Genomic DNA, 23,288 nt, shown 5'->3' with positions numbered 1-23,288 from the left:
CTTTCTCAAGAAATACATTATTCTGCATTGACCAAACAGATACATGTGCAAGCGGCATCATAACTGATGAATGGCACAGCTCACTCTCGTTATTATTCATATGTACATTGGAAACAGGTGTGTTAACTACAGGTCAGCCCAATAGGACCATTTATATAGTAGATATCTTTTTGCTTGTCTTAGCAGGAACAGAAGGGCTGCAAGGTGGCATAATTGGTAGCACTGTTGCCTCGCAGCAAGAAGGTCGCTGGTTCGCGTCCCGGTGAGGACACCCGGGATCTTTCTACGTGGAGTTTGCATGTTCTCTCCGTGCAGCATGGGTTCTCTCTGGGTTCTCCGGCTTCCTCCCACACAGTCCAAAAACACGTTGAGGTTAATTGGTGATTCTAAATTTTCTGTAGGTGTGAATGTGAGTATGCTTGGTTGTCTGTCTCTAAGTGTAGCCCTGTGATAGACTGGTGACCTGTCCAGGGTGTCCCCTGCCTTCATCCTAAGTCAGCTGGGATAGGCACCAGCCCCCCCACGACCCTAGTGAGGATTAAGCAGTGCATAGATAATGGATGGATAGCAGGAACAGCACAGGCATCATTGATATCATTAACAAGGCTGCAGTCCATTTAGCTGAGCTCCCAGCATTCTTGTACTCTGCAGTTGGGCTCAATGGGACTTATAGAACTGAGCCATTGTTAATTCAATGTTTGTCTCCTTTGCTGCTACTGCAAGCAAAACTAGGTGTAGTTATATGTTTACAATACTTGCACATAATACTATACCAAACAAGAATATTTAGAAAAGTATAATTGCAGATTTATTTACATTTTTCTTAAGATAAGGATGCTACAACATTCTTCTGTTAATCAGGTAACGACCTGAAGCTAAAGTTGGTACAAAATGGTTCATCCATTGACACTGTATGTCAATACAGTACAGCACATCTGTGGTTACAAGTGTATTGCATTTAACACATCAACTCCTAATCGGAATAATTGTAGTTTATCACAAGTATATGTTGCAGTGGATATAGATAAATAGAACAGGTTACAACATGCCTGTTTTCATCAGTAGAGGTAGTAACCTGCTCACATAAAACAACGGCCTTTACGTTACTGATACCTTCTGAAGCTACATCACAATCATTGTCTTTACACAGAGAGAAAAATGTGCGTTAATAACAGAACAGGTCCAAGTAGTGAAGTATAAAAAACAAACTGGAGTTACATTCACAGTAAGATAGTGCTTCAAGCTTGTTCTGGGTTCAGTCTTGACAAACAGTAGAAACTAAGAGCACTGTTAAATGAGATCTAGGTCAGTAGTCAAGATAAGTGCAGTTTTCAAAGTCTCAAGAGGGAGCGACGCATCTCAGTCTTACGCTCTGTGCCAGTTTACATACACTCAGTATTCTGTACAGGTGTCCGTTAGGTGAAGATTCTCAGACAGAGCCAGGAGTGCTATCTGCTGCCTTCTGCTGGGGGGAGTTGGTCTGTGCTTTACTGCTGGGTGACGCTGGTGAGGAGGGTTGTGGTGTTTCTGTTCGATCGCTACTCACTTCCTCAGCCTCCTCCTCCCTCTGCTGCACCGAGGACAGGTATTGCTCCAGCAGGCTGCAGTCTGCGCTGTCCGCGCCCTCGCTACCGACAGCGAAGCCGCTACGAACGGGGCTCAGCGCTCGTACCGTCTTCAGAGAGTCTGCTGTCCCGCTGCTCAGGAAGCTGTCCTCCTGCGCTGCCTGCTGATCACTGGTCGACTGGAAGCCAGAATCGGGGAAGGAAGCGTCTGTGCTGGGTGGGTTCGTGGTGCTGGAGGCAACAGGTGGGGCTGCCTTACAAAGTCCAGGGGATGAGATCTGAGCTGGGGCGCCAGCCTGAGTGATGGCTGCTAGCTGCTGTTCCACAGACTGCTTCCACTGCTGCATGGACTGGAGCTATGTGGAGAACACAGTGAAAGTTTAAGGTTAAGAGCCTATCTCTGGAAGTCTTCACATACATAATGAATCATGTGTGGAAATGATAAATAACAACTTCAACGACTGACCTCTTTCCACAGAAACTTCACAGCTTCTTCCTGAACCAGCCTTTGTAACCGCTCTTCCTCATACTGCTTCTGCACACTGAAAACACATTACATTTACCTTAACCAGCTGTACCTTAGCCCTCTGAACCCCAACCAGTTTCTTGCATTTTATTTGCTCCTGTCACACTTTCACTCACTGTGGGCTCATTTTTCACTGCAATACAAAGTCTTGTGTTTCTATAGAAACAGCCTGATCACATCTAAAAGTAAGAAAGAACTAAAACACGTCTTCTATGCAGTATGATAGTTATAAAGCCACAAATCATAAGAAATAATATGTAATTATTTATTGTATGAATACTGAAAAAAAACTGAATCAATATGGACATTTTTCGAGGTGTCCACAGGTGTTAACAATACTAGGAAAAAAATGGAGGCTCCACATGCTATAGATCAGCTTTTTGACGAGGCCTATTTACTTCTTTTTTTTTTCAGGCTCCACAAACTGCATTATTCAAACTACTCCACTATCAACTCTAGACAGATTTTTCACCACGTTGAATGTATTTTCCAGGAATTTGCTCTTCTGTAAGCTGTTTCTGAGACATGCTGCATTTCTTTAATTGACCAAGTATGTTTCACTTTTCTCTCAATCCCACTCGTCGCCTCCTTTCTGCTCTGTGTAAACACAGCTTGCAGTTCACACAATTTTTGTCCTGTGACTGTTGATCTCAGCTGAGTCAGTCATGGCTTCTCAGTTGTGCTGAAGAGTGCAATATTTTATTATTTTACAAGATCTGGTGCTGAATTTTTGAACAAGACATATAGAATGTAGAGAATTTTTAAGCACAGATGTGGTTGTCTTTCATGACAGAACAGCTCCATACATCATGATGTGTTCAAGGACTGTCAGACGGTTGAAAATCCAACTATTCTTACTGTTTTGACATTTCCTGGCTGATAAATGGTGAAGTTTTAGTGATTTCTTTTGAAAGAAATACACTGGCAGGTTTTGGGATTCAGAGGGGCAAATTAGTATTTACACATTGATCATAAATAAAATAGATAGCAAACAAAAATGATTTATTACCATTACAGATTTTTATTTATTTATTTATTTTTACTTACGTGTCCAACTTGTCAGACAGAAACACGATGTGGTCTTGCATCCTGCGCAGGCGGATTTCACTGCGCACCTCTCTGGCCATGGGGTGACAACACCGAGTATAGTGTCCCCTCCACCAGGACTGTATTTTAATCACTGCTCTGTCTGCTTCCATCACACTTGATTTACTGCCACACATGCCAGCTTCCTCCTGCTTGGGGGCTTCTTTCATCTCTGCTTGACCAAAATCAGAGGACGCTTCCACATCTTTTTGTGGTGTGCTAACTCTGACACCCGGTGATCCAGATGTTGTGGTGGCACCGGAAATAACTTCTTCTTCAAGAATCTTCCTCTCGTGCTTATCCACTGGGGGCGAATGATGTGTCTTGTTTGTGTTGTGCTTTTTGGGCTGTGCTGGTCGCATTGGAGCCAGTGAATCGGGCTCAAATGTCTCAGTTTCATCCTCGCTGTCAGAGCGGGTGGTGTGTGGTTCCAGATCGGATGTGAGGGGGAGAAAGGTGGACTCTGAGGAAAGCAAGCTGCTGTTGAGTTTGTCCTCATCTGTTTGCACATCCTCTAAATAAATGTGGTCCTCTCCAAGCCTTGGGCTGCGAACTACCGGCAGTGATGGATGAGAAGAATCAGAGCTCATCCAGGTGTTAAACTGCACCACTGGCTCTACACAAAAGTAGACAAACCAAACAATTAACATTAAGAAAACGCAAGTACTACATCACAACTACTTGTGCAGAGAAACAAGGAGACAAAGTAGCCTTCTTACCCGTCTCCAGGCCTGATGGAGCAGCAGCTGGTCCAGGTGCAGTGATTTTCTTTGCTTCTCGAGCTCCCCCCTGTGGGGCTGCATGTGAAGGACTGTGCTTCTCCACATCTAGTTGAGTTGGACGAGGAAGGCTGGGGCAGCCTCCCCGGGTCTCCTCTAACAGCTGCCTTTGATGAAACCTGAGACCACAAATGTCAAGGAAATACTTTACATTAAGAAGGGTTAAGAATTATGTATGTTACCATGGCAATAAAGTGGTTATTACTCGTAGATGATGATAGTCTTTGGTGTTTTTTGTGGTTCGTGTGGTGAAACAGCACTGCTAAATTCCTATTTATACCTCTGTTTATTTAGGATCTTCTCCAGTTTGGCATCTTCTGCTGTCTCCAGGGCTGGTGATGCAGTCAGAGGGCAAACAGTGGCCAAGTACTGAACCAGCTGAACATGCTGTCCTGGTCTGTATGAACGACCTTTACCCTGACTGTAGAGCCACTCTGCTTTTAGACTGTAATTATCAGAATTGCACACATTAATATTCAAATGTTGTGATTAAACTTTTGCATAATTCTGCAATCGCACATTGTGACAGCATAGGAATGTACACACCCTTCTTTCTGCGACACCACATAGCCATCCAAAACCTTCAGGCTCAGGCACCAACTCATGATGTATGGCCGATAATCAAAACCTGGCAATGAGGGCGTCGCCATAACACAAGGGTTGCTCATAATGGACAGCTGCTCCAGTTCATGAAGAGGCGCCAGGTATGACACCTATGGAGTAATCAGATTAAAGTCAAATCAAAATAATTAATCCAAGTGTAATGTAGACTGAGGTTAGTGCTGCTGTATCAAATCAAAGTAACGATAATTACTTCATTGAGATCCCTTATCTCATTTTCTGCCAATGAGAGAATGGATAAATGGGCAGGTAGGTGAGCAGGAACAGTACGAAGTGTCGTAATGCTGTTTCCATGGAGTAAAAGCGTCTGTAAACGTGACAGAAAATGAATCAGTGATACATAAAAGAGCCCCAGCGCTACTCGTATTCTTGTTTAAGCCCGCATTCTGAGGTTTCAGCAACACTGACCTTTAATGCCGCCAGTTTAGTCAGGTCACCAATAGTATTGATGTTATTGTCAGACAGATCCAGATGTTGAAGGGAGACACAGTTGTTAAGTTGCTCAATGACCTGTGAAAAATTGTAGGGCCGATTAAACATCTACCACTATGCATGGGCTCAATTTTTGTAAATGAATGACAATATACGAGTAAAATATGTGAGAAACTTTCTTCTCGTCACCTTAATATTGTTCCCAGACAAGTTGAGCCACTTAAGATGAGGCAGATCTCTTAGCCCCTCGATGTAGCCGATACTATTGTTGGGAAGGTTGAGGACTCTCAACTCTGTCAGTCGAGACACCCCCATCATTCTCACCAGACGGTTACTAGCTACAGAAAGCTAAAGAGGAACAGACAAAGTTTGAAATAAAATGATCAAATCAATAACTTATGAAAACCAAGCTGACAATTGAGCAAAACAGCCTAGCGTTCACAGGCTCTACTACCTGCTGAAGGCCAGGGCTCCTCTCCAGGTGGTCCAGCTTCATGATGTTGTTTCTGTCCAAAATGAGAGTGTGAGTGTCCTCAGAGCAGATGAAATTGGGATCCAGCTTCTGCATACCTCTGGCTGAAAGATCCAACACAGGGCCTGGCAGGAACGAGATTCAAGAGATTGGAAAACCACAACAAGTGACAATTTATTCATTTCCATGCTAACATTACACACAAGATGTTAAATCAGCTAAACACACACTGAGTATACACATACACCGATATCAGGGTTATCTTGAGTTAGGCTTGAAACAAAAAAAAAAATGCATTTTCAATCTGGTAGCATAGAGTTTGAGAGATGAGGATCAAGAGGACACGGAGTTGCATTCTTCATTTTTAATCTGTCTCTCTGAGTTTTAGTCCAAGTTATGTAAATAACCCCCATGTACCGTACATAAGAGTCTCCTGCATGATCAAATCTGAAGATCTATCCTGCAAAAAATGAACATATGCTGGCCCCAGTCACTGGCCATGACATCTGAAGGCACGAAAGGAGATTATCAATGAGGACCAAGGAGGACTATGTACTGGCAAATATGTTTTCTCTCCAATCTAATGCGAATACATACAGAACATTAACGCGCCACAATCTATTTTGATATTTACGCTTTGTTACACTTCTATACAGCCTAATCTGTTAATCTGACACCAAAGGACTGACACGGGATGTTTTGGTCTCCATGTAACGTTAACAAGCTAACGGCAGTAATGATGCAGCTAACGTCAACCGGTAACAAACATCCTCTCACCGACTACTCTTAAACAAAACCCAAACGTTGCTGTTTTTCTGACCAAAACAACCCAAAAAATCTCTTCTTACCAGAATTTGTATCAAACTGTAAATCTGATACACCCATCCTTTCGGCCCAGCAAACACCTAACGCTAGCTAACAACTCTCTTAGCTGTAGACTGTACTGACTGAGAAAGACAAGAGGCGTCTGCGGGTTGTCAAACTGCGTAACCGAGGTTTTCATGGGAAATGTAGTTCACAGAGACAACCTCGGTCATTACAGCGTTGTGTCTTTGGGCTTCGAAAAGACTACAATTTGACTACAGCGCGCTTGTGTTGCAGAAACCCGCCAGCTTGGTAATAGCAAAGAAGAAAAGAAGCTTGCTGATATTGTTACCTAAAACGTACTAATGCTAGATATTTTTAAAGTTGCTATTTCCGTGCTCACATGCTTAATTCAACACGTTACTATCTTATTTTTTGAGCAAGAAAAGTAGCTTGCTGAGCCATTGCTGATACGCTTGCTAGGCAACCGTCAGATTGTGACGTTACCGGCGTAATGATTGGTCAAAGTATTAATTTTATTTACCATTTTTAAAATAGCTAAAACAATATGTGTGAGTATATTACCTGTATGGCATTTATAAAACTCTAACTGACTAAATTTTTTTTTTTACTGTTTTTTAATTCACAAATATCGATTTGCAGTCTTCCAATTCAGTTTCCGTGTCCGTCATCTTCCTTTCCGGTTTTGTGCCCTCTCGTAGCCATCATGAAGTGAGTGTTCAGAATGCTATCAAATGCCATCTTAACGCTTAAATAAACCTTACAGAGACGCTTTCTACGTTAAAATGAAATGTACACAGTTTTCTTTCAGTGATGATTTATATTTGTCGTTTTCAGGGTCGAGTTGTGCAGTTTCAGCGGGTATAAAATATACCCCGGCCATGGCCGCCGATACGCCAGGATAGACGGAAAGGTAAGAGTCCAACAAAGTCCGAGACCGGCCTCGTTTCCCACTGACCGTAGATTATGTGTGGATTATAATTTACCGGTTTGACGTTTAGTATTAACTGTAAATGTAGTGCAACGAGTTTGTAACTAAAGCTGAGGTTTGTGGAACAGGCCCAGTCTGCTCAATTGGATCCTGTGCTAACGCAAGCTGCTAGGCTAACTTGGTAGCGTCCCCATTTCGTCACAAAACAGGAAAGCATTTCGGTTTGAAACTGTTTTTAGCAGTACTGCTGTGTTTGACTGCACTGGTGTTATTACATACTGTTATAGTAGATCCAAGAAACGTTGGCAACATCAACTTTTACCTAAAGTTTAAGTAACTTCACTAATTTGTCTGAGGACAGCTGGATGGAGTCCTAAATAAGAGTTATTGTATGTTTTAGTAGATCAGTAAGAACAGTAAGAAGAATATTCTCTGGTTTCCTTCCTCCTGTATAGTAAAAATTTAATTTCTTAGGATTATGGACAAAACAAATCATTTGTGGATGTCATCTTGGAGTTCGATAACACTGAGAATTTTCATAAATTTCTGACATTTTACAAACCAGATCATCACTTCAGCAATTTAGAAAAGAATCAGTTGTTAAAATAGTGGTTAATTGCAGCCCTGCGCTTCATTGTGCAGGAGAAAACATGAGCTGTGTCAATATGTATACTTTAAATATCTGTGTTTCTAATCTCCTAATGGGTATGCTTGAGGGAAATTATTCCCTATTTATAATATAGGTTGCAGTATTCAGGGTGTAAATAGATTTAAAATGTGATGGAGCCTTGATACATCAGATTCATTCAAAAGTGTGAATGTTGCTCAAAGATGACGGCATGACTTTTTAAATCCACAGATGTGACTGTTTCAACCTTGTTTCACCTGCGGAGCATAATGTAAAATATACCCTAAATCCAAACCTTTTGGGAATTATTTCAGATTGCAGTTTTGATTTGAAATCATTTCATCGCTCAGCCCTAGCGTGCACTGTTGATGCACAAATTGCAGGTGTAGCAGCTCTCATCAGTGTCCAAAATCTCTATAAACAGTTGTAAATACACAAAGGAAGGTGTGATTTTTGGCGATAAGTGTGTGACTGGTAATTCATCTGAGTTTCCTTTCCTTCTCTTTCTCAGGTGTTCCAGTTTTTGAACGCCAAGTGCGAGTCTGCTTTCCTGGCCAAGAGGAACCCCAGACAGATCAACTGGACTGTGCTGTACAGACGCAAGCACAAGAAGGGCCAGTCTGTAAGTAACAGCCCAGATTTGTTTGTGTGTGTTTTTAGGTGGCTGACAAGGAGCTGTCTGTGGAAATGAAGATGTACTCAATGATTGTGTCTTTAAATCTGTATGGACATGCTGACATTGCTAGCAGCCAGTGTCTGTCTGCTTTACATTTTGCTGGTCCAGCATTTACCTCTTGTACTCGTATTTGGTCGATTGTGAAAGTGGCATTTGATTTTTACTCATTGTTTACTGTTGCAGTGGTTTAAAGTAGTTGTAAAAGTTACCAAACAGTCACAGTGGATCTGTACTTCAGTTTATACCATTAAGCACATGTTGAAGGTTCCTATTTGCACATTAGATTGGCTGCGGGTGAATGGTGTGCACGGTGTTAGTCCGTGTTATGTGCTGTTGCTGGTCTGTGTTTTGCAGACTTGGCAGCAGTGCTCACGCCACACCTGCAGCCATAGAAAAACCGGAGATCATAGTACTGGCCCTTGACGTCTTTACAGACATCTCACCATTGGTCAGCCTCCAAACTCTCCAACATGCCAACACTTATTACCTGTATATGTATAATGCACAGTGGTATTCCTTTACAGCCGGGGGTTGGCTTTAAAGGAAATGTCAGTATTTCAGGGACACTGCAGGGTATTTGACACCAAAAAAACTGTTAGCATTGTCAGGTTTAAAGTAGACTGGGAAATGTATTTGTACTCATAATTGTCGTTGTAGTTGACCGTTTTTTTTAGATAGCTGGTGCATACCGTAATGCATCACAGTGTTCACATATTTGTGGTGTTGGCTTTTAAAAGCAACAGTAAGAACTATTATTTGTCTCAGAAAACGCACACACTGACTTGTAGAAATGCTGTCCTTGGCGATGGAGAAATTTTGATCTGCTTGCACTTGGTTTTCCTGAGTTAAGTTGCTAAAGAAAAATAGTAGCTTGTTTGGGGATTCATGAAAACACAAACACAAAATTTCACAAACATGCCTCTGGAGATGTACACTGCAGTTAATGTCTTCGTAGGATTAATCTAGAAATGTTTTATAGCTGAACATAGAAGTTTCTGATCTTACTTTCATCTGATGGATAGCAGTCTTACTGAGTTATTAACAGGTGGCATTTAACTTAAACCAGACATGTTTATCCAAATAAAGACCATGTCAGCCACTGATCTAACAGGAAGCTTTTTCCTACATAGCAGAATTTTTGGTGTCCCCCTTAGAGGTTTTAGCCGATCCCAAAGGAAAATCACCAGCCCCAGTAATAAGAAATGAGAACAAAAACAGCAGTTCACCTTGATAACAAGTTTTGTGGATTTGGTTTTCGATTACTCAAGATTTGTATTGTATTGTATGTTTGGCCAGAAATAACAGGAAAATGTACAGATTTCTTTTAAATAAGTTAACACAGACTTATTACCTTGACTTTACTAATCATGCTCCTTATCTTGCATAGTTGTCCGTCAAAGGGCAATTCTGATCCTGGAGTTGATGTGGACATGTAAACCATATTGAAGTGCGATATACTGGGGTACATATTAACAGGTGTTTCTTGTGGTTTAACAGGAAGAGGTGACAAAGAAGCGTACCCGCCGCGCAGTGAAATTCCAGAGGGCCATCACTGGGGCCTCCTTGGCTGAGATCATGGCCAAGAGGAACCAGAAGCCCGAGGTCCGCAAGGCCCAGAGGGAGCAGGCCATCAGGTAAGAGGACGCACAGCCCATTATCAACTAATGTGGAACTTGACGCTTAAATCTGTTAAAGGTCTCAGAAGTTCATTGAGTACGTAATGTGTTTGAAGTTGTGGATTCTGATTTATTTTAGTCAAGCTTCTCCTGTAACCAGTGAAATCATTTTATCTCTGTATTCTGTGGAATCTTATTCAAGAAAACATCAACTTTGTGTTTAGATGAATCTGAAAATGGGCTTCAAAGCTTGTGAATAGCATTAACCACTGTTGAAAACTGGCTGAACAATTACAGTCCTTTATTGTCTGAACTTATTTGTAAAAAATGGTAAATGTAGAGGAAAGATTAATGTTAAATCACAGCAGCATTGCAGCAAGCCTCCATATCTACCTGGCTGGTAATGGAACGTAAGACTGCTGTAATTTCTTATTAAAGTTTTGCATCAGTGTGATATACATCGATTTAGCAATCATTTCATTTTCTTTATTGGCTCAGGATGCATTTCTGTAATCTTATCCATATATAGTTTGTGTACTTTTTTTGTTGTGTTTTTGCTGAGGATGGACAGTGTCAATCTGAAGCAACATTATGGCACATAGATGAGAGGAGATCATCCATATTTCTCATTTTTACTCGTGTACATTGATTTATATATTTTTTTCTCATAATTCTCAGAGCTGCCAAGGAGGCCAAGAAGGCAAAGCAGGCAGCCAAGAAGCCTGCTGCTCCAAGTGCAAAGGTAAGATTTACTGTTCTGCATTAGTTAGAAAGTAAATCTCTGCTATACTGGAGATGTAAATCTATTTGTCTAGTAGCTTTATAACCTGATAACTCAGGACTATACTGGGAATTTGATGTAGTAATAAGATGGTTTTTAGTTTCATATAAATAATGTTGCCACCTGCTACCCCAGTATTCATTAAGTTATCTTGATTTTCAGTTATACATTGTACAATGCTGAATCCAATGTCTTTCTCTTTTCGTAGGCCGCAGCCAAGACAGCACAGAAACCCAAGATCGCTAAGCCCATGAAGGTCAGCGCACCCCGCGTTGGTGGAAAACGCTAAACCTGACTCATAGTTAAAGGTTGTGAATAAAATTTTGTGGTAAACCATCATTTGTGTGATTTGTGATTTCTAAACAAGACACTGTGGTGAGGTCATTCTGCAGTTTTGCATATTGTGTTTTTTTTTCAAGTTTAATATATTGCAGTATTTGGTAAATGTTGCACCAAAATGACCAAGTTGCAGCACGGCACTGTGGCCGAAGAGCCGAAGTACAGACTAATTAGCATTTTTAACAGCAGGAAAAGTAAAGTTGCAATTATACAAACATTAGGAGTGACTGTTCAGGGTGATGGGGGCTGCAAGGTGGCGCAGTTGGTAGCACTGTTGCCTTGCAGCAAGAAAGTTGCTGGTTCGTGTCTTTCTGGAGTTTGCATGTTCTCCCCGTGCAGCGTGGGTTCTCTCTGGGTTCTCCAGCTTCCTCCCACACAGTCCAAAAACTTGTTGAGGTTAACTGGTGATTCTAAATTGTAAGTATGAATGTGAGTGTGCTTGGTTGTCTGTCTCTAAGTGTAGCCCTGTGATAGACTGGTGACCTGTCCAGGGTGTCTCCTGCCTTCGCCCTAAGTCAGCTGGGATAGACTCCAGCCCCCCACAACCCTAGTGAGGATTAAGCGGTGTATAGATAATGGATGGATGGATGTTCAGGGTGATGGTGAGCACTGTGACTCACTGAGATACTGTTAATGTCATTAAAAACAGCTGTGCACCTGCTGTAACAAGTCAAAAAGAGTGGCTTTATGATTTTAGTTTGGCCTGTTCAGTCAGTATAACTTGGAGAAATGCTAAAAGTTATTAGAATTACATTTAAAATGCTGTTTACAATGAAGTGGTGGACATCTGTTCTTGAGAGGACACACTTTGGTGTTCTTTCAGGACAGTGGACTTGGACACCTTGATGTGTCCCTTGTTCTGCTGGTAGATCTGTGGCACCTGTTCTGATGGCAAACAAGCAAAAGTTGCGACCGTGTCGCTGTACTGACTGTCAGGAGAAGCGTAATCAGGCGGCATGATGTGAAACTGTGGTTCAGATGATGCCTCTTTGCCACAACCTCTTCCTGTTTGTGTTTTTCTTTTAACGCTGAACGCTGCTGAAACCTGATTTCAGCTTTTGCAAGTAGTTCAGATTAAATGGCAAGTCAGTCCAGTCACAAGGCTGCTCAAAATCAGAGCTTTGATATCTAAAAATATTGTCATAAGACATTGAAAAAGTTTGAGACTACAGATGACAAATCCAGTTAGAGGCGGCTGTGGTGCATTTTTGATACTTTCAGTAACTTGAGAGCAGTTTTTATCCTCCAGCAGCTCAGCTCTGCATTTCACTGTGTCGACAGGAGAGGGAGATAAAGTCTCACCTTGTCTCATGTCTCCTGACCAAAGCTGCCCACGTGCCGAGAGATTTACCGTTTGAACTGGAAACACTGGCTCACATCTACATGCAGCCCGAGACACAAATAGAGCCGATCAAAGCCTCCTGCATTAACTGCAGTTATTCCTGTTCAGAAATGACAGTGAACATTCAACTCATGCACCTGAAGCACATTTAGTGCTCCTGCTGACATGTCTCTAAAGGCTTCAACCAACTGTTGTCACCATCAGTCAGGAGATTGACAGTTTGTTCTACAAGTTAGATAATAGTGTTACATTTGTCATTTGATCTGAGTAACAGTTGAGATTTGAGGCATAAAGACAAAGAGCAGCAGAAAATGATGAAAACTAGGACTGGGAGAGACGAAGACTTTGGTTTTTCTGCCTGAACGTAATTACATTTTCTGTTAAAGGTGGTTTAGTGTCTGAACTATGAGGAGTCACTTAAAAGAGAGAAATGTTAAAGTTAAAACACCAGAGTCCAACATATTCACATTTTAGATCTCTTGTCTGGGTCAAACTCTGAATACGCTGATTCCTAAGAAGACACATGATGTGCTCATTGTTGATTAAACTGTTTTCAAGCTGAGTAGAACCAACCACAACTAATCTTAGTGTGTAAAGTCAAAGACTAATTGTTGTATCTCTAATATTTCTATGAGATGCCCAAACTGTAAATCAGCTGTAGGTGTTAAACAGTGTTTATTAGCATTACAGAGCCATTACAGAGCCACAGAGCCATCAAGATCAACCCTCGAAAGTGCCATTTGTTCAAACAGTCAGCAGATTACGTGATAATACCGATTATTGCTAAATTACTCATTGGACTATACTGTATAAATATGGTGGGAACATGTCAAAGAAACTGTTATTCTTATACAGAAAAAAAAAATATAAAACACCTTCCTAAGAACAACAAGGCTTTTGACTGCAAGGTTTTAATAATAAGGAAGCGTCGGTACCAGTGTTTGCTCGTCGACTCTGTGGTAAGGATCAACAAAAAGCTCCACAGGTTAAAAATGTGGCATTTGTGTGAGAATTCCTGATATAGAATTACAAAAAAACAGCATCTTTCTATACAGTTTTGACTACAAGAGATAAATCAAGTGATTCATAAATTAGGATTTGTTTTCACACAGATTAAAACACTTAAAGCCATTAAAATGGAAGGAATCCTTACATGGTAATCAATCATGATTTAATGATCGTTGAGGTACAGATGCCTGAACTCTAACCAAATTATAAATAAGTGAATGAAGCGATAAATGTGATGACATCCTTCGTAAATTCATTTGGAAACATTCCTTAAACCACGTTCAACACAAATCCAAGAGTTACATTTCTTCATATTCTTTTTTTTTTTTTGGGAAATCTTTTGCTCGAGGTACTGATTGCTACATCGGAAAAAAAACGATGGAAAAACCTCCCAGCTCGTGCACGAAATATAACGCATGACGTTAAATTAAACACTGTACAATCATGGAACTTGCTGAACAAGCAGTACTTGTGCGTTGATGACCACCATTCTTGAGTGTGTGTTGACAACAGTTAAAAAAAAATGTCCTTTTTTTTTTCTTTTCTTTTCTTTTTTTTTTTGTCTTTTTCTTAACTACACCCCTGAGGAAATCTGAAACTTAAGGAAAAGTGCTTATTTCCAACAGGGACAACAGGCTTAATGTGGTAGAACAATGGTTATGGCATGGATGTTATGGAGACAACGTGGGATTCTGTAGAGATGATGAGGAGTCTCCCTTTTAGTTCACTGCAATGGAGCGTTGGCAAACAGGGAAGCCTCAGGACTCTGCAGCCTCTTTCTCCTGTGCCTTCTTGTCCTGCTGGTACCTGTTACACAAGAAAAAAGTAGCATGTTAAGATTAAAATTTAAACATGTATTTTAAATTGGTGCAGCTGTGGCTCAGGTGGTGGAGCGAGTCGGTCAATGATCGGAAGGTTGGCGGTTCGATTCCATCCTGTAACCTGTGTCATAGTCGTTGCCTTGCCTGGTGTAAATGCATATGAATGGATTGTTGAGGTGGTGGTCGGAGGGGCAGAATGGCAGCCATGCCTCTGTCAATCTGCCCCAGGGCAGCTGTGGCTACAACTGTAGCTACCACCGGCAGAATGAATGTGTGTGAACAAATAATTGACATTGTAAAGTGTCTTTGAGTGCAGAGCGTTACATAAATCTGATCAATTATTATTAATAAATTCGTCCAGCTAAATAGGCAGTGGATGGAGAAACAGATCGAAGCTCCAACAACGCCAGGAATCAACCAATATGGGTTCTCCAGGGTTGCTGATTGGTGCTCAAGAACGGCTGATGACCCATATTTGGGCCCGATATACATTAAATATAACAATTGAACAGCATGTGATAGCAAAGAACTTGTCATCCAAAACTAGACTTCTTCATTAATGACTGTAACTTAAATATATAATTATGAGGGATTCACTTTTGTTTGTCTTCTGCAGTTACGTCTGCTGTTCTTCTGTTTTCTTCATCTCTCACTGTTTTACCACTTTTATTGCCCACTAAGGTCCACATCTCAAAGCGTTATTAATTATTGTTTTCCAGACACTGTTTCAGGGCAATCTGTGGCTGACTTTTAACTTATCCGCTAGCTGTTAGCGTAGCCTTAGCTACAGTGAGAGGAGCTGATTTCCTGCTTTGACAGACACAGAGAGGAGGCTGCATCAGACCTGAACTAGTGCATTTACCTTATTAATAATCTGTCAAAAATGTACCGATAGCGATAATTGGTAAAATGTCAAATATCAGCCATAATAATCAGTCTATTCCTAAACAACACTTTAACAACGTCTTCCTATTTTACAGTTTCATTTTAGTTTGGACTTTCAAACTTGATTAAAATGTTTATTTTCTCATCTGTGTTTGCTCTAAGTAATATGTTTTACAGCAGCAGTGGAGTAAACGCTTTCCTTTGCTGTGGGTTTTATCTCTCAGGATAAATACAGGTTGCCTTAAATTATTAACAGAGCTTGCTGACGTCTTAGAACCAGACAGCACGCATACTCACTAAAAAAAACACACTTTAACTTCCTCAGCATAGTTGTGAGCTGAAAAATCATTAAAGCTATTTCCCCCCAAATACTGAAGTATAAGCAGTGAAGTATGATAACAATTTGTACAAATAAGTACTGTTTTATTAATTTAATGATTACATGATTTTTCAGACATGCTGTCTGTTAATCTGACGGCAACTGAAGACGTCAGCTTCATGCCTGAATGACTACACTGGTCACTTCTCTTTTAAAGTTGAGATCTTATTCCCAGAAACACGGCACAAGTCTGAGCTACACTCAGTCACATTAATAAATTGAAACCTGAAGAGCTGTGTGAAGCGATTTGAAGAAGGATTTATCAGCTCAGCTCCAATATTAGTCCAAAAACATCTCCAAAGACGCAGTTTGCGGATAAAATCACAAAGCATTTCTGTAATTGACTTTGCCTTTATAGCTGTTACAAACTGATTTGTCCATTAAAAATAAAACTGATTAACGAGACTCACTAATAACAACTGTAATCCAGAGCGGAAGTTACGTCTGTTGCTTCCAGCTGTTTGTAGGAGTCTTTACTCTGAATTTATTAAATATCTGCAGCATCAGACAGCTGCAAGATCCATATGAGAGGGTCCAAAGTGGGAGAGTCGCATGCATTTACACATGTGGAACAGCATGTTACAAACTATTACAAGAAATAGTTTGTCAAACTACTTCTATACAACCAGTAGAAATAGTTCACTTTTCATGCTAAAATAGAAAATGTCACGCTACCAGATAGACAGTCTATTTTAATTCCAGGCTTTGCAAGGACCCTAGTGCCTAATGAATCTATTTCTCTCACTGCGTTGGTCCTGGTAACCGACGTCATTCAGTCTGTTTATATTTGATTATTTGATCTTCTTTTCAGGTTTAAATTTTCCAATTAACATAACTTTCACGCAGCATTCTGATCAAGTTTTCAGTCAGATATGTTGACCACTTTTCACATTAGTTGCTTCATTCCTCAAACTAAATGGTCATAGTTAGTGTACTAACTTTAGTCTCATCAGTTCAGTTAGCTAATAAACGGTAACAGCTGCCAGTTTATTTAAATAGAATAACTACGATTTATAAGACCAGTATTCAGCTATCCACTTTATAGCAAGGCCAAGTCTGAGCTGCTTTAACAGTCTCCAAGAGCAGTTTTTCTTGGCAGGTACCATATATTTTAAATCATTTATTGACCCAGTTTGTTCATTTATTACACTTATGGATTCATTTCTCTCAAAAGTTCAGACTTCAAGCCTTTAGAGTTCTTCAGTAAGTTTCTCTCTTTGTGGCAAATGTCTCAACTCATTTTCAATTCATTCTCCTGATGGAGTTCAGTCAGTTGTTGACTTTGGGAACAAAGCACACAAAATATATTACTGTACATTATACATTTACTGCAGCTACAGTGCACTTCATTAAATATTAACTCATTGCCAGTGTTGAGTAAGTCGTGCAAACAGAAAGCTACTGTGCACTTAACCTTGCATTAGTTGTTATAATTGACTAATAAAATGATTCCAGTAGTGATAATAAGGTCAGGTAATTCACAGGCAGAAGCTGCTGCTAGATCAGGTGAGCATTCTTTACTGTAAACTCAGTACAAACACACACCTCCAGATCCTGTAAAGCTGAGAGGCTCCCGCGCTGCCGACAAAGAAGTTGACAGCAAACAGGTTCCAGTTCTTCGGGATGATGACCAGCGAATATCTGGACCAGATGAGCCCTGGAGGAGGACAACGGGAAGAGCAAAGGTTAAGCACACTGATGGTCCTCATGTGAACAGAGTCTACGTTTTGGCACAAGAGCAAAAGATAAGATGTGTTTGAGGAAACATATTGCAAAAGTGGAAGCGTCATACAACCTTTAGCACAATTTGGTTAAATTCTCTCAGAACACTGAGCCGAAACGTAAACAAACTTATTCAAGGCTGAGTTTAAGAAATCCAAACAATCCGTTGACACATTTTTAAAACTTTAAACCAGCACGTCTGAAGTTTGCTGCAGAAATCTCTCATAACTTGAAATGATCAGCGAAGAAGAGCAGCTGAAAATCCCAAATATTAAAAATCTAGGGAGTTATAGCGCTGAATGGAAAGTCTTTGCAAGCTGTGATGTCTGGGAGTAACTAATCGCTGATTTTGTAGGAACCAAACTTGTGCATTTACTGCAACAGCTGTATAATTTTTACTATTATTTAAGTTGCATGCCAAAATTTGAACAAAGGCTCATTAACGTATGCTTGCTGCTGGACAGAGATTAAATAAATGCATGTTTTAACGTGACACATGATGATGAATGTGATTAAAGCCTCGTCTCACCTGTGGCCGTCAGCACCGCAGACTGGGAGGTACTGAGTTTATCAGCTGGTCGAGTCATATCAGCCAAACCAGCGAAAACCAGACCCTGTAGAGAAGAAACCACACTGTCTTTATGCCATCAAAGCAGCTTTAGACTTTCTGTAGATTAACAAATCAATTTGAACTGATGATACCAACAATTAGACAATGGTGACAGGTTTACTTCTTCATATCTTCTACCGTCACTTAATGTTTATTCTGATCTTTACTTTTTAAAAAAAAATCAGTTCACGATAGACAAATGAGGTTTTAAGGGGTTCAAAGGCCAACAAGGAGGTTTAAGTTATGTCGGGTTTAGATTGTGTGAAGCTGCACTTACCCATTTAAACACTGGGGCCCAGAAGAAAACCGTTTTTGGACCTAAAAACAAAATTATGAAAATATTTAAAATATATGGATATTACACCGTTTAGTTTCATGTCACAGGTGTTCCCTCTGAGGAAACTGACGTTCTAATGGGTGCAAAAATTAATCCTAATTCCAGATGATTGAGGCTGAGGTGAACAGATGTTGACACATCAGTGTGTCCAAATGCACTGGATGCACACTAAGAAATAATTAAGCGCGTGTCATTTGCTCATCAACAAGAGGAGGGAAAAATGGGAGAAAACATAAAAAGCTGCTGGTCTGGAATCTGTTTCCCGCATTTAATATGATCAAATGCCAGATTAGGTTTGAGGTTATTCAGAAACAGCATCATGCTTGCATAGCTTGTCCCCCAGAAAGTAATTTTCATACTGTAAAATGTCCTGTTCTGTGTAGATCTTCATCACTAAAAAGAAACATATGGGGGTATTATTGTAGTAAAACTATTTGTAAATGTGTGTGAAGAGTTGTGTGTCTGTATCTCAGTCTGTGTGTCTGTAGTGAGGTTTGTGAATGTGTAAAATGATTTGTAAATGCAAACAAAGATATTAATAGATGAAAAGTATTTGGCTACAAGTGCTGGAAATACAGACAAATCACCAGTTACAAGTCAAGCAGGCCTCACAATTGTCTGTCTTTTTACACAAGACTTTTGCGACACTTCTGCCGTGAGAGATTCGTATCTAACTTCAAGGTTACTGCCTCAGTAGTTATGTCACCTGCAAGCCATCATGAAAGTTTTTGCGACCCACAAACTCAGCAAATTTAACTTGTTCACATATACCAGATAATGTCACGTGCCCTTAAAGACTGGAGGATGGCATCGCCTGTTGGCTTGCAGGCGGCATAACTGCTGAGGTACAGAGCAGCAGAGCGGTACGCAGCCAGAATGAATGAGCCTGTGAGCCTGAGCTCAGGACACAGAAACCCTGGATTTACTGATATGAATCTCTCATGGCAGAAGTGTTGCAAAAGTCATGTGTAAAAAGACAGACAATGGTGAGGCCTGCTTGACTTGTAACCAGTGATTTGTCTGCATTTCCAGCACTTGTAGCCAAATATTTAGACTTTTCATCTATTAATATCTTTGTACGCATTGACAAATCTTTTACAAATCTTTTTACACATTCACAAATCTCACTACACACACACAGACTGAGATATAGACACACAACTCTCCATACACTTTTACAAATAGTTTTTGGTACAATAATACCTCTATAGAAATTTGTGTCAGAAAGATAATTTATGGGGGGGGAAAAAACTGTTGTTCTAGAGCTACTGCATTTGTATTCACAATATCAATGTCAGTAATCCTCTCAAAAATCCAACACTGTCTCTGTAATAGTCTACATGCAGCAAGCAAACACACTAAACACGTGTAAAATCATTAAACTGATCCTATTTAAGGTTTCATATTCAAACAAAAAGGACAGCTACAAATGACTACACACGCTTCAACAACTACACACAATACAATGTGACAACTACTTTGGCAAAGTGTGGCCTGTCTTTTTTTTTTTTTTCATGGCACTACCTTTGAAGTTCTTTCAAGCACAAAACACCACAATAAACTTGATGCCAACTTGGCTTTAAAGTGTCTGTGTTGCAATGTAAACACGGAAAATACCATCAGACCATAACCAGATCATCAAGACGCTGTATCATTGAACATAAATAAATGTCTCTAGCCCTTGAAAGATGTAAAACTTTAAAGTTCATGTACGTTATATCATTAGAAATAACACAATATTGTTGTATTTCACAGAGCTTTTCTCCCTAAGACACTCGACATTCCTTCCAGGCCTTTTAAGGTTAAATAAATCAGCCCAAAACCACAGTCAGGCACGAGAAACTTAAGCGCTTCCAACTCACTGGAAGAAGACTCACACAAATTTAATGAGCAACAGGACTGAGAGGAAGAGCTGCTGGTCTGCAGTCAGCGTTCCCATCCAATGCTGCAGGCTAAACAAAAAGTGGGACGTGGGTCGCTGCAAATCGTCTTTGAGGGAGTTGGCTTTTGTCGCCGCCCCTTCATACCTGGCCATAAAGTTGTCCTTGACTTGTAAAGCTCTGGTACCCTTTGACAGAAAAACAAAGCCTGGAGATTGCCCAGTGACTCCTTAATCTCACTCAGCCTCAATGTTTGTACAAGTTGTTCTCATTCAACAGAGGATACACATTCAGTTAATTCATTAAGGGTACTAAAGACAATCCAATGCAATATAAAGCAATAGATCTGTCATGAAGGTTAAACTGTTACATAGTGCAGTTATTAAAATAAAGTGCATTATACTAGGAGGTGTTTCTACAGCAGTGGATTTAGTGCAGGGAAGGGGAATGTAGAAGTCAGTGAAATGTCCAACACTATCACAACTCTGGGACAAATAAGTATAAAACAGAACAAGAGCTGAAACGTAGCTGATTATATGATTAGTAGAGGGAAAGAATGAATCTTTAATAATGAAGCTTAACAAGAAGGTCAAATACTTGTTTCCAGCTTCTCGGGTGTGACTGTTTTTCAGTTTTGTATCACTTTGCATTGAGCATCCATGGATTTAGTTAGATGGACAAAACAAGACAAATGAAAATGTCACCTTGGGGTTTGAGAACTTGTGTGGGATTTATTTTAATTTTTTTTCTGTCTCTTGGACAAAATGGTTATTCCCTTATACATCAATTACAACAACTGGAAACTGCATTATGGACACAATCCAGTTTGAACCCATCAACTGATTTCATTGTTGGCTATCTTTTTAAACAAGTGACAGAACTCCAGTATCAGTTTAGTCAACATGCCGAACACGTGACCACCTTGTGTTGGGAAAAACTGCAGCAGACCAGTCACTGCTCTATTTGCATTTCATTTCATAAGAAACTAACATTATCATAACATGAGTGCTTGAAATGTTGAGTAAATTCAGATTTTACAAAAGGCAGTACCTTTGAACTTCTGTCGCCACATTAAACTAAACACAGTTTTTGGCTTCAGAGCAAACAGCTACAAAGTTTTCCTGCAATAAACTCAGCTCTTATGCTCAGACTGAGCTGCTTATCTGGTGTTATCCCTGCAGATTAGGGTCTCCAGAATCAACACTGGCACAGCAAAACAATGACTTTCATGCAGCACAGACACCACGATTAGACCGTAGCTGGTGTTTTATTCCCTGGAGGATGCGGTCCAGATACATCCACATCACTTCCACCACACAGCTGCCGCACACAGCCCACTGCGGCCACCGCACACATAAGCAAAGACCCAGACTGCTAGGGGGAAAGCCGAACTGTGCTTTACCTGCAGGGTGGTTGTACAGGGGTCTCAGTTTGGCGGGCAGCATATGCTCGACCCTGTCCAGGATCCGGTGGTAGGACGCTCTCAGCGCAGCCATGATTGTGGATGTTCAGATAGAAAGAGGACACTGCACGGAAACTTGAAGCTAGCTCGCTAAACGGTTAGCTCGCTAGGCGTCTTTTTTTTTTTTACAAGCTACGGGATTTAAAAAGCCTTCTTCCCTCGGTAGGATGTAAAATAAAAAGCAGGTAGGTTTTACGCTAGGAGAGGATGCTGCTGTCCTACTGTCGACCTTCTCCCGGCGGCTCTGTGACTAAGCTAGCGTTGCTAGCTGTCAGTAGCTTCTCTCTGACCCACACGACGAGGTGACTTTCTTCTGTGTGGCGCAACCTACCGCGAGAGGGGCGGGGTTAAAGGTTTCCGCTATTCTCATTGGTTCGCCTGATCAGAGCCCTGATATGATTGGATAACAGAGGAGTGTTTATCTTCCTGTCCAGAGTCTCCCAACTTGGTGGAGATAAACTAGAAAACAAGAGTAATGTGGCACCACATATATAACGATAGATTTTTAAAGACAAAAAGACTGATTTAAAGACAATGTTTAAAAACTTGCTGACTCGTTGATTTATTTATTTTCAATGCTGATTTATTAGTTTATTTGCTCATGTGTCAAAAGAAAAACATACATCTTGCATGTTAAATAAACGTACAAATATAAAACATATATTATTGTACAAATCCTTTAACATAAAATATGTAGTATCAATAATATATTGATATCATATATGTCAGATACCGTCAATATCAATATATAACATCAACACAGTATAATATTAGAATGATTTTATAAATCATATTGATACTTTATTGTCATTATCTAAGATATAATGTCGATATTATATTGTATAAATTATGTAATGAAAAGAATTTGCTGTTACAAAGTTGCTATAGATATTGCAAAATTTCACCACTTGTGAAAAATATCAAGTCAAGTAGTTCCAAATGACATATACATTTTGCCTGAGGGGCCTCTTAACAGGTTAATCCAGTTCAGTTTGTAAAGACTGTGGAAAAGTCTACAAAACAGTAGCAAGTGTTAAACTCCCTGTTTTTGTTTGTTTGTTTGTTTGTTTGTTTGTTTGTTTGTTTTTAAGCAATGGATAAGTAGTGGCTAGGATCTATACAAAGCTGAATTTCAACCAAATGGTCATTTTCCAAACCCACTACTAAACAGAGAGCTGCTACTCATTCTGCAAAGTCCAAATCGCCTGGTGTAAACACAGAAGTCACCACCTGTTAATTTGATTTGCTTAATGTTAATTAAGAAGAGCTCTTCTAATCTTAGATTAGCAAAGTTCTTCCAATGCCAATTACTGAGAGCAATCCTGGACGCCGCTATAAATGCTTCTGCAGTCAGCCAAAACTCTGTCTTAGTGCGCCTGAGAGATTTATCCCTATAACAGACATGACCATGGGAATTCTTGACTTTGTTTGAGCCGTTCTTCAAGTTTTTCTGTACGTCTTTCCAAGGATTCAATATCAGGGGACAATCCCAGAAAGCGTGCTGAAACATATCCCTTTCATGTTGCATTTCCACCATTTATTGTCTTGAGTTAAGCCCATTTAAC

General features: G+C 40.2%; 3 protein-coding genes across 3 annotated transcripts; 1 reads left to right on the top strand and 2 right to left on the bottom strand.

Moving 5' to 3' along the window:
• Positions 1–785: 785 nt before the first annotated feature.
• cep97 (centrosomal protein 97) lies at positions 786–6,431 on the bottom strand. The gene is made up of 11 exons (XM_008275567.1): positions 6,330–6,431; positions 5,464–5,606; positions 5,199–5,357; positions 4,986–5,087; positions 4,771–4,884; positions 4,503–4,669; positions 4,237–4,401; positions 3,897–4,075; positions 3,139–3,793; positions 2,032–2,107; positions 786–1,921 (listed from the first exon to the last, which is right to left on the bottom strand). The coding sequence occupies exons 1-11, from the start codon at positions 6,364–6,366 to the stop codon at positions 1,430–1,432; spliced, it is 2,289 nt and encodes a 762-aa protein (XP_008273789.1). The 5' UTR covers positions 6,367–6,431; the 3' UTR covers positions 786–1,429.
• A 517-nt stretch (positions 6,432–6,948) lies between these two features.
• Positions 6,949–11,277, top strand: rpl24 (ribosomal protein L24). The gene is made up of 6 exons (XM_008275566.1): positions 6,949–7,017; positions 7,144–7,219; positions 8,377–8,487; positions 10,039–10,175; positions 10,836–10,899; positions 11,147–11,277. The coding sequence occupies exons 1-6, from the start codon at positions 7,013–7,015 to the stop codon at positions 11,225–11,227; spliced, it is 474 nt and encodes a 157-aa protein (XP_008273788.1). The 5' UTR covers positions 6,949–7,012; the 3' UTR covers positions 11,228–11,277.
• Positions 11,278–13,275: 1,998 nt separating this feature from the next.
• On the bottom strand, positions 13,276–22,024 carry mpc2b (mitochondrial pyruvate carrier 2b). Its single transcript, XM_008275565.1, has 5 exons — positions 21,664–22,024; positions 18,322–18,362; positions 17,964–18,048; positions 17,258–17,369; positions 13,276–14,434 (listed from the first exon to the last, which is right to left on the bottom strand). Exons 1-5 carry the CDS (start codon positions 21,755–21,757, stop codon positions 14,386–14,388), a joined length of 381 nt encoding a protein of 126 aa, XP_008273787.1. The 5' UTR covers positions 21,758–22,024; the 3' UTR covers positions 13,276–14,385.
• Positions 22,025–23,288: the final 1,264 nt, after the last annotated feature.

Source organism: Stegastes partitus, unplaced genomic scaffold (assembly GCF_000690725.1).
Source record: "Stegastes partitus isolate 25-593 unplaced genomic scaffold, Stegastes_partitus-1.0.2 Scaffold55, whole genome shotgun sequence".
Classification (NCBI taxonomy): Eukaryota; Metazoa; Chordata; class Actinopteri; family Pomacentridae; genus Stegastes; species Stegastes partitus.
Note: the sequence above shows the minus strand (reverse complement) of the source record. Positions and strands in the feature narration are given on the sequence as shown.

What these genes read in the sequence shown, in the direction of transcription:
- mpc2b (XM_008275565.1), bottom strand. Translation starts at nt 21,757, where the DNA reads ATGGCTGCGCTGAGAGCGTCCTACCACCGGATCCTGGACAGGGTCGAG. An exon ending in GGGCCCCAGTGTTTAAATGG is followed by an intron (nt 18,049 to 18,321) that starts GTAAGTGCAGCT and finishes TCTTCTCTACAG; the next exon opens with GGTCTGGTTTTCGCTGGTTT. An exon ending in CAGCTTTACAGGATCTGGAG is followed by an intron (nt 14,435 to 17,257) that starts GTGTGTGTTTGT and finishes CTTGTGTAACAG; the next exon opens with GTACCAGCAGGACAAGAAGG.
- rpl24 (XM_008275566.1), top strand. An exon ending in AGCACAAGAAGGGCCAGTCT is followed by an intron (nt 8,488 to 10,038) that starts GTAAGTAACAGC and finishes GTGGTTTAACAG; the next exon opens with GAAGAGGTGACAAAGAAGCG. An exon ending in CAGAGGGAGCAGGCCATCAG is followed by an intron (nt 10,176 to 10,835) that starts GTAAGAGGACGC and finishes CATAATTCTCAG; the next exon opens with AGCTGCCAAGGAGGCCAAGA.
- cep97 (XM_008275567.1), bottom strand. Translation starts at nt 6,366, where the DNA reads ATGGGTGTATCAGATTTACAGTTTGATACAAATTCTG. An exon ending in GTGGTGTCGCAGAAAGAAGG is followed by an intron (nt 4,402 to 4,502) that starts GTGTGTACATTC and finishes TGATAATTACAG; the next exon opens with TCTAAAAGCAGAGTGGCTCT. An exon ending in TCCATCAGGCCTGGAGACGG is followed by an intron (nt 3,794 to 3,896) that starts GTAAGAAGGCTA and finishes ACTTTTGTGTAG; the next exon opens with AGCCAGTGGTGCAGTTTAAC.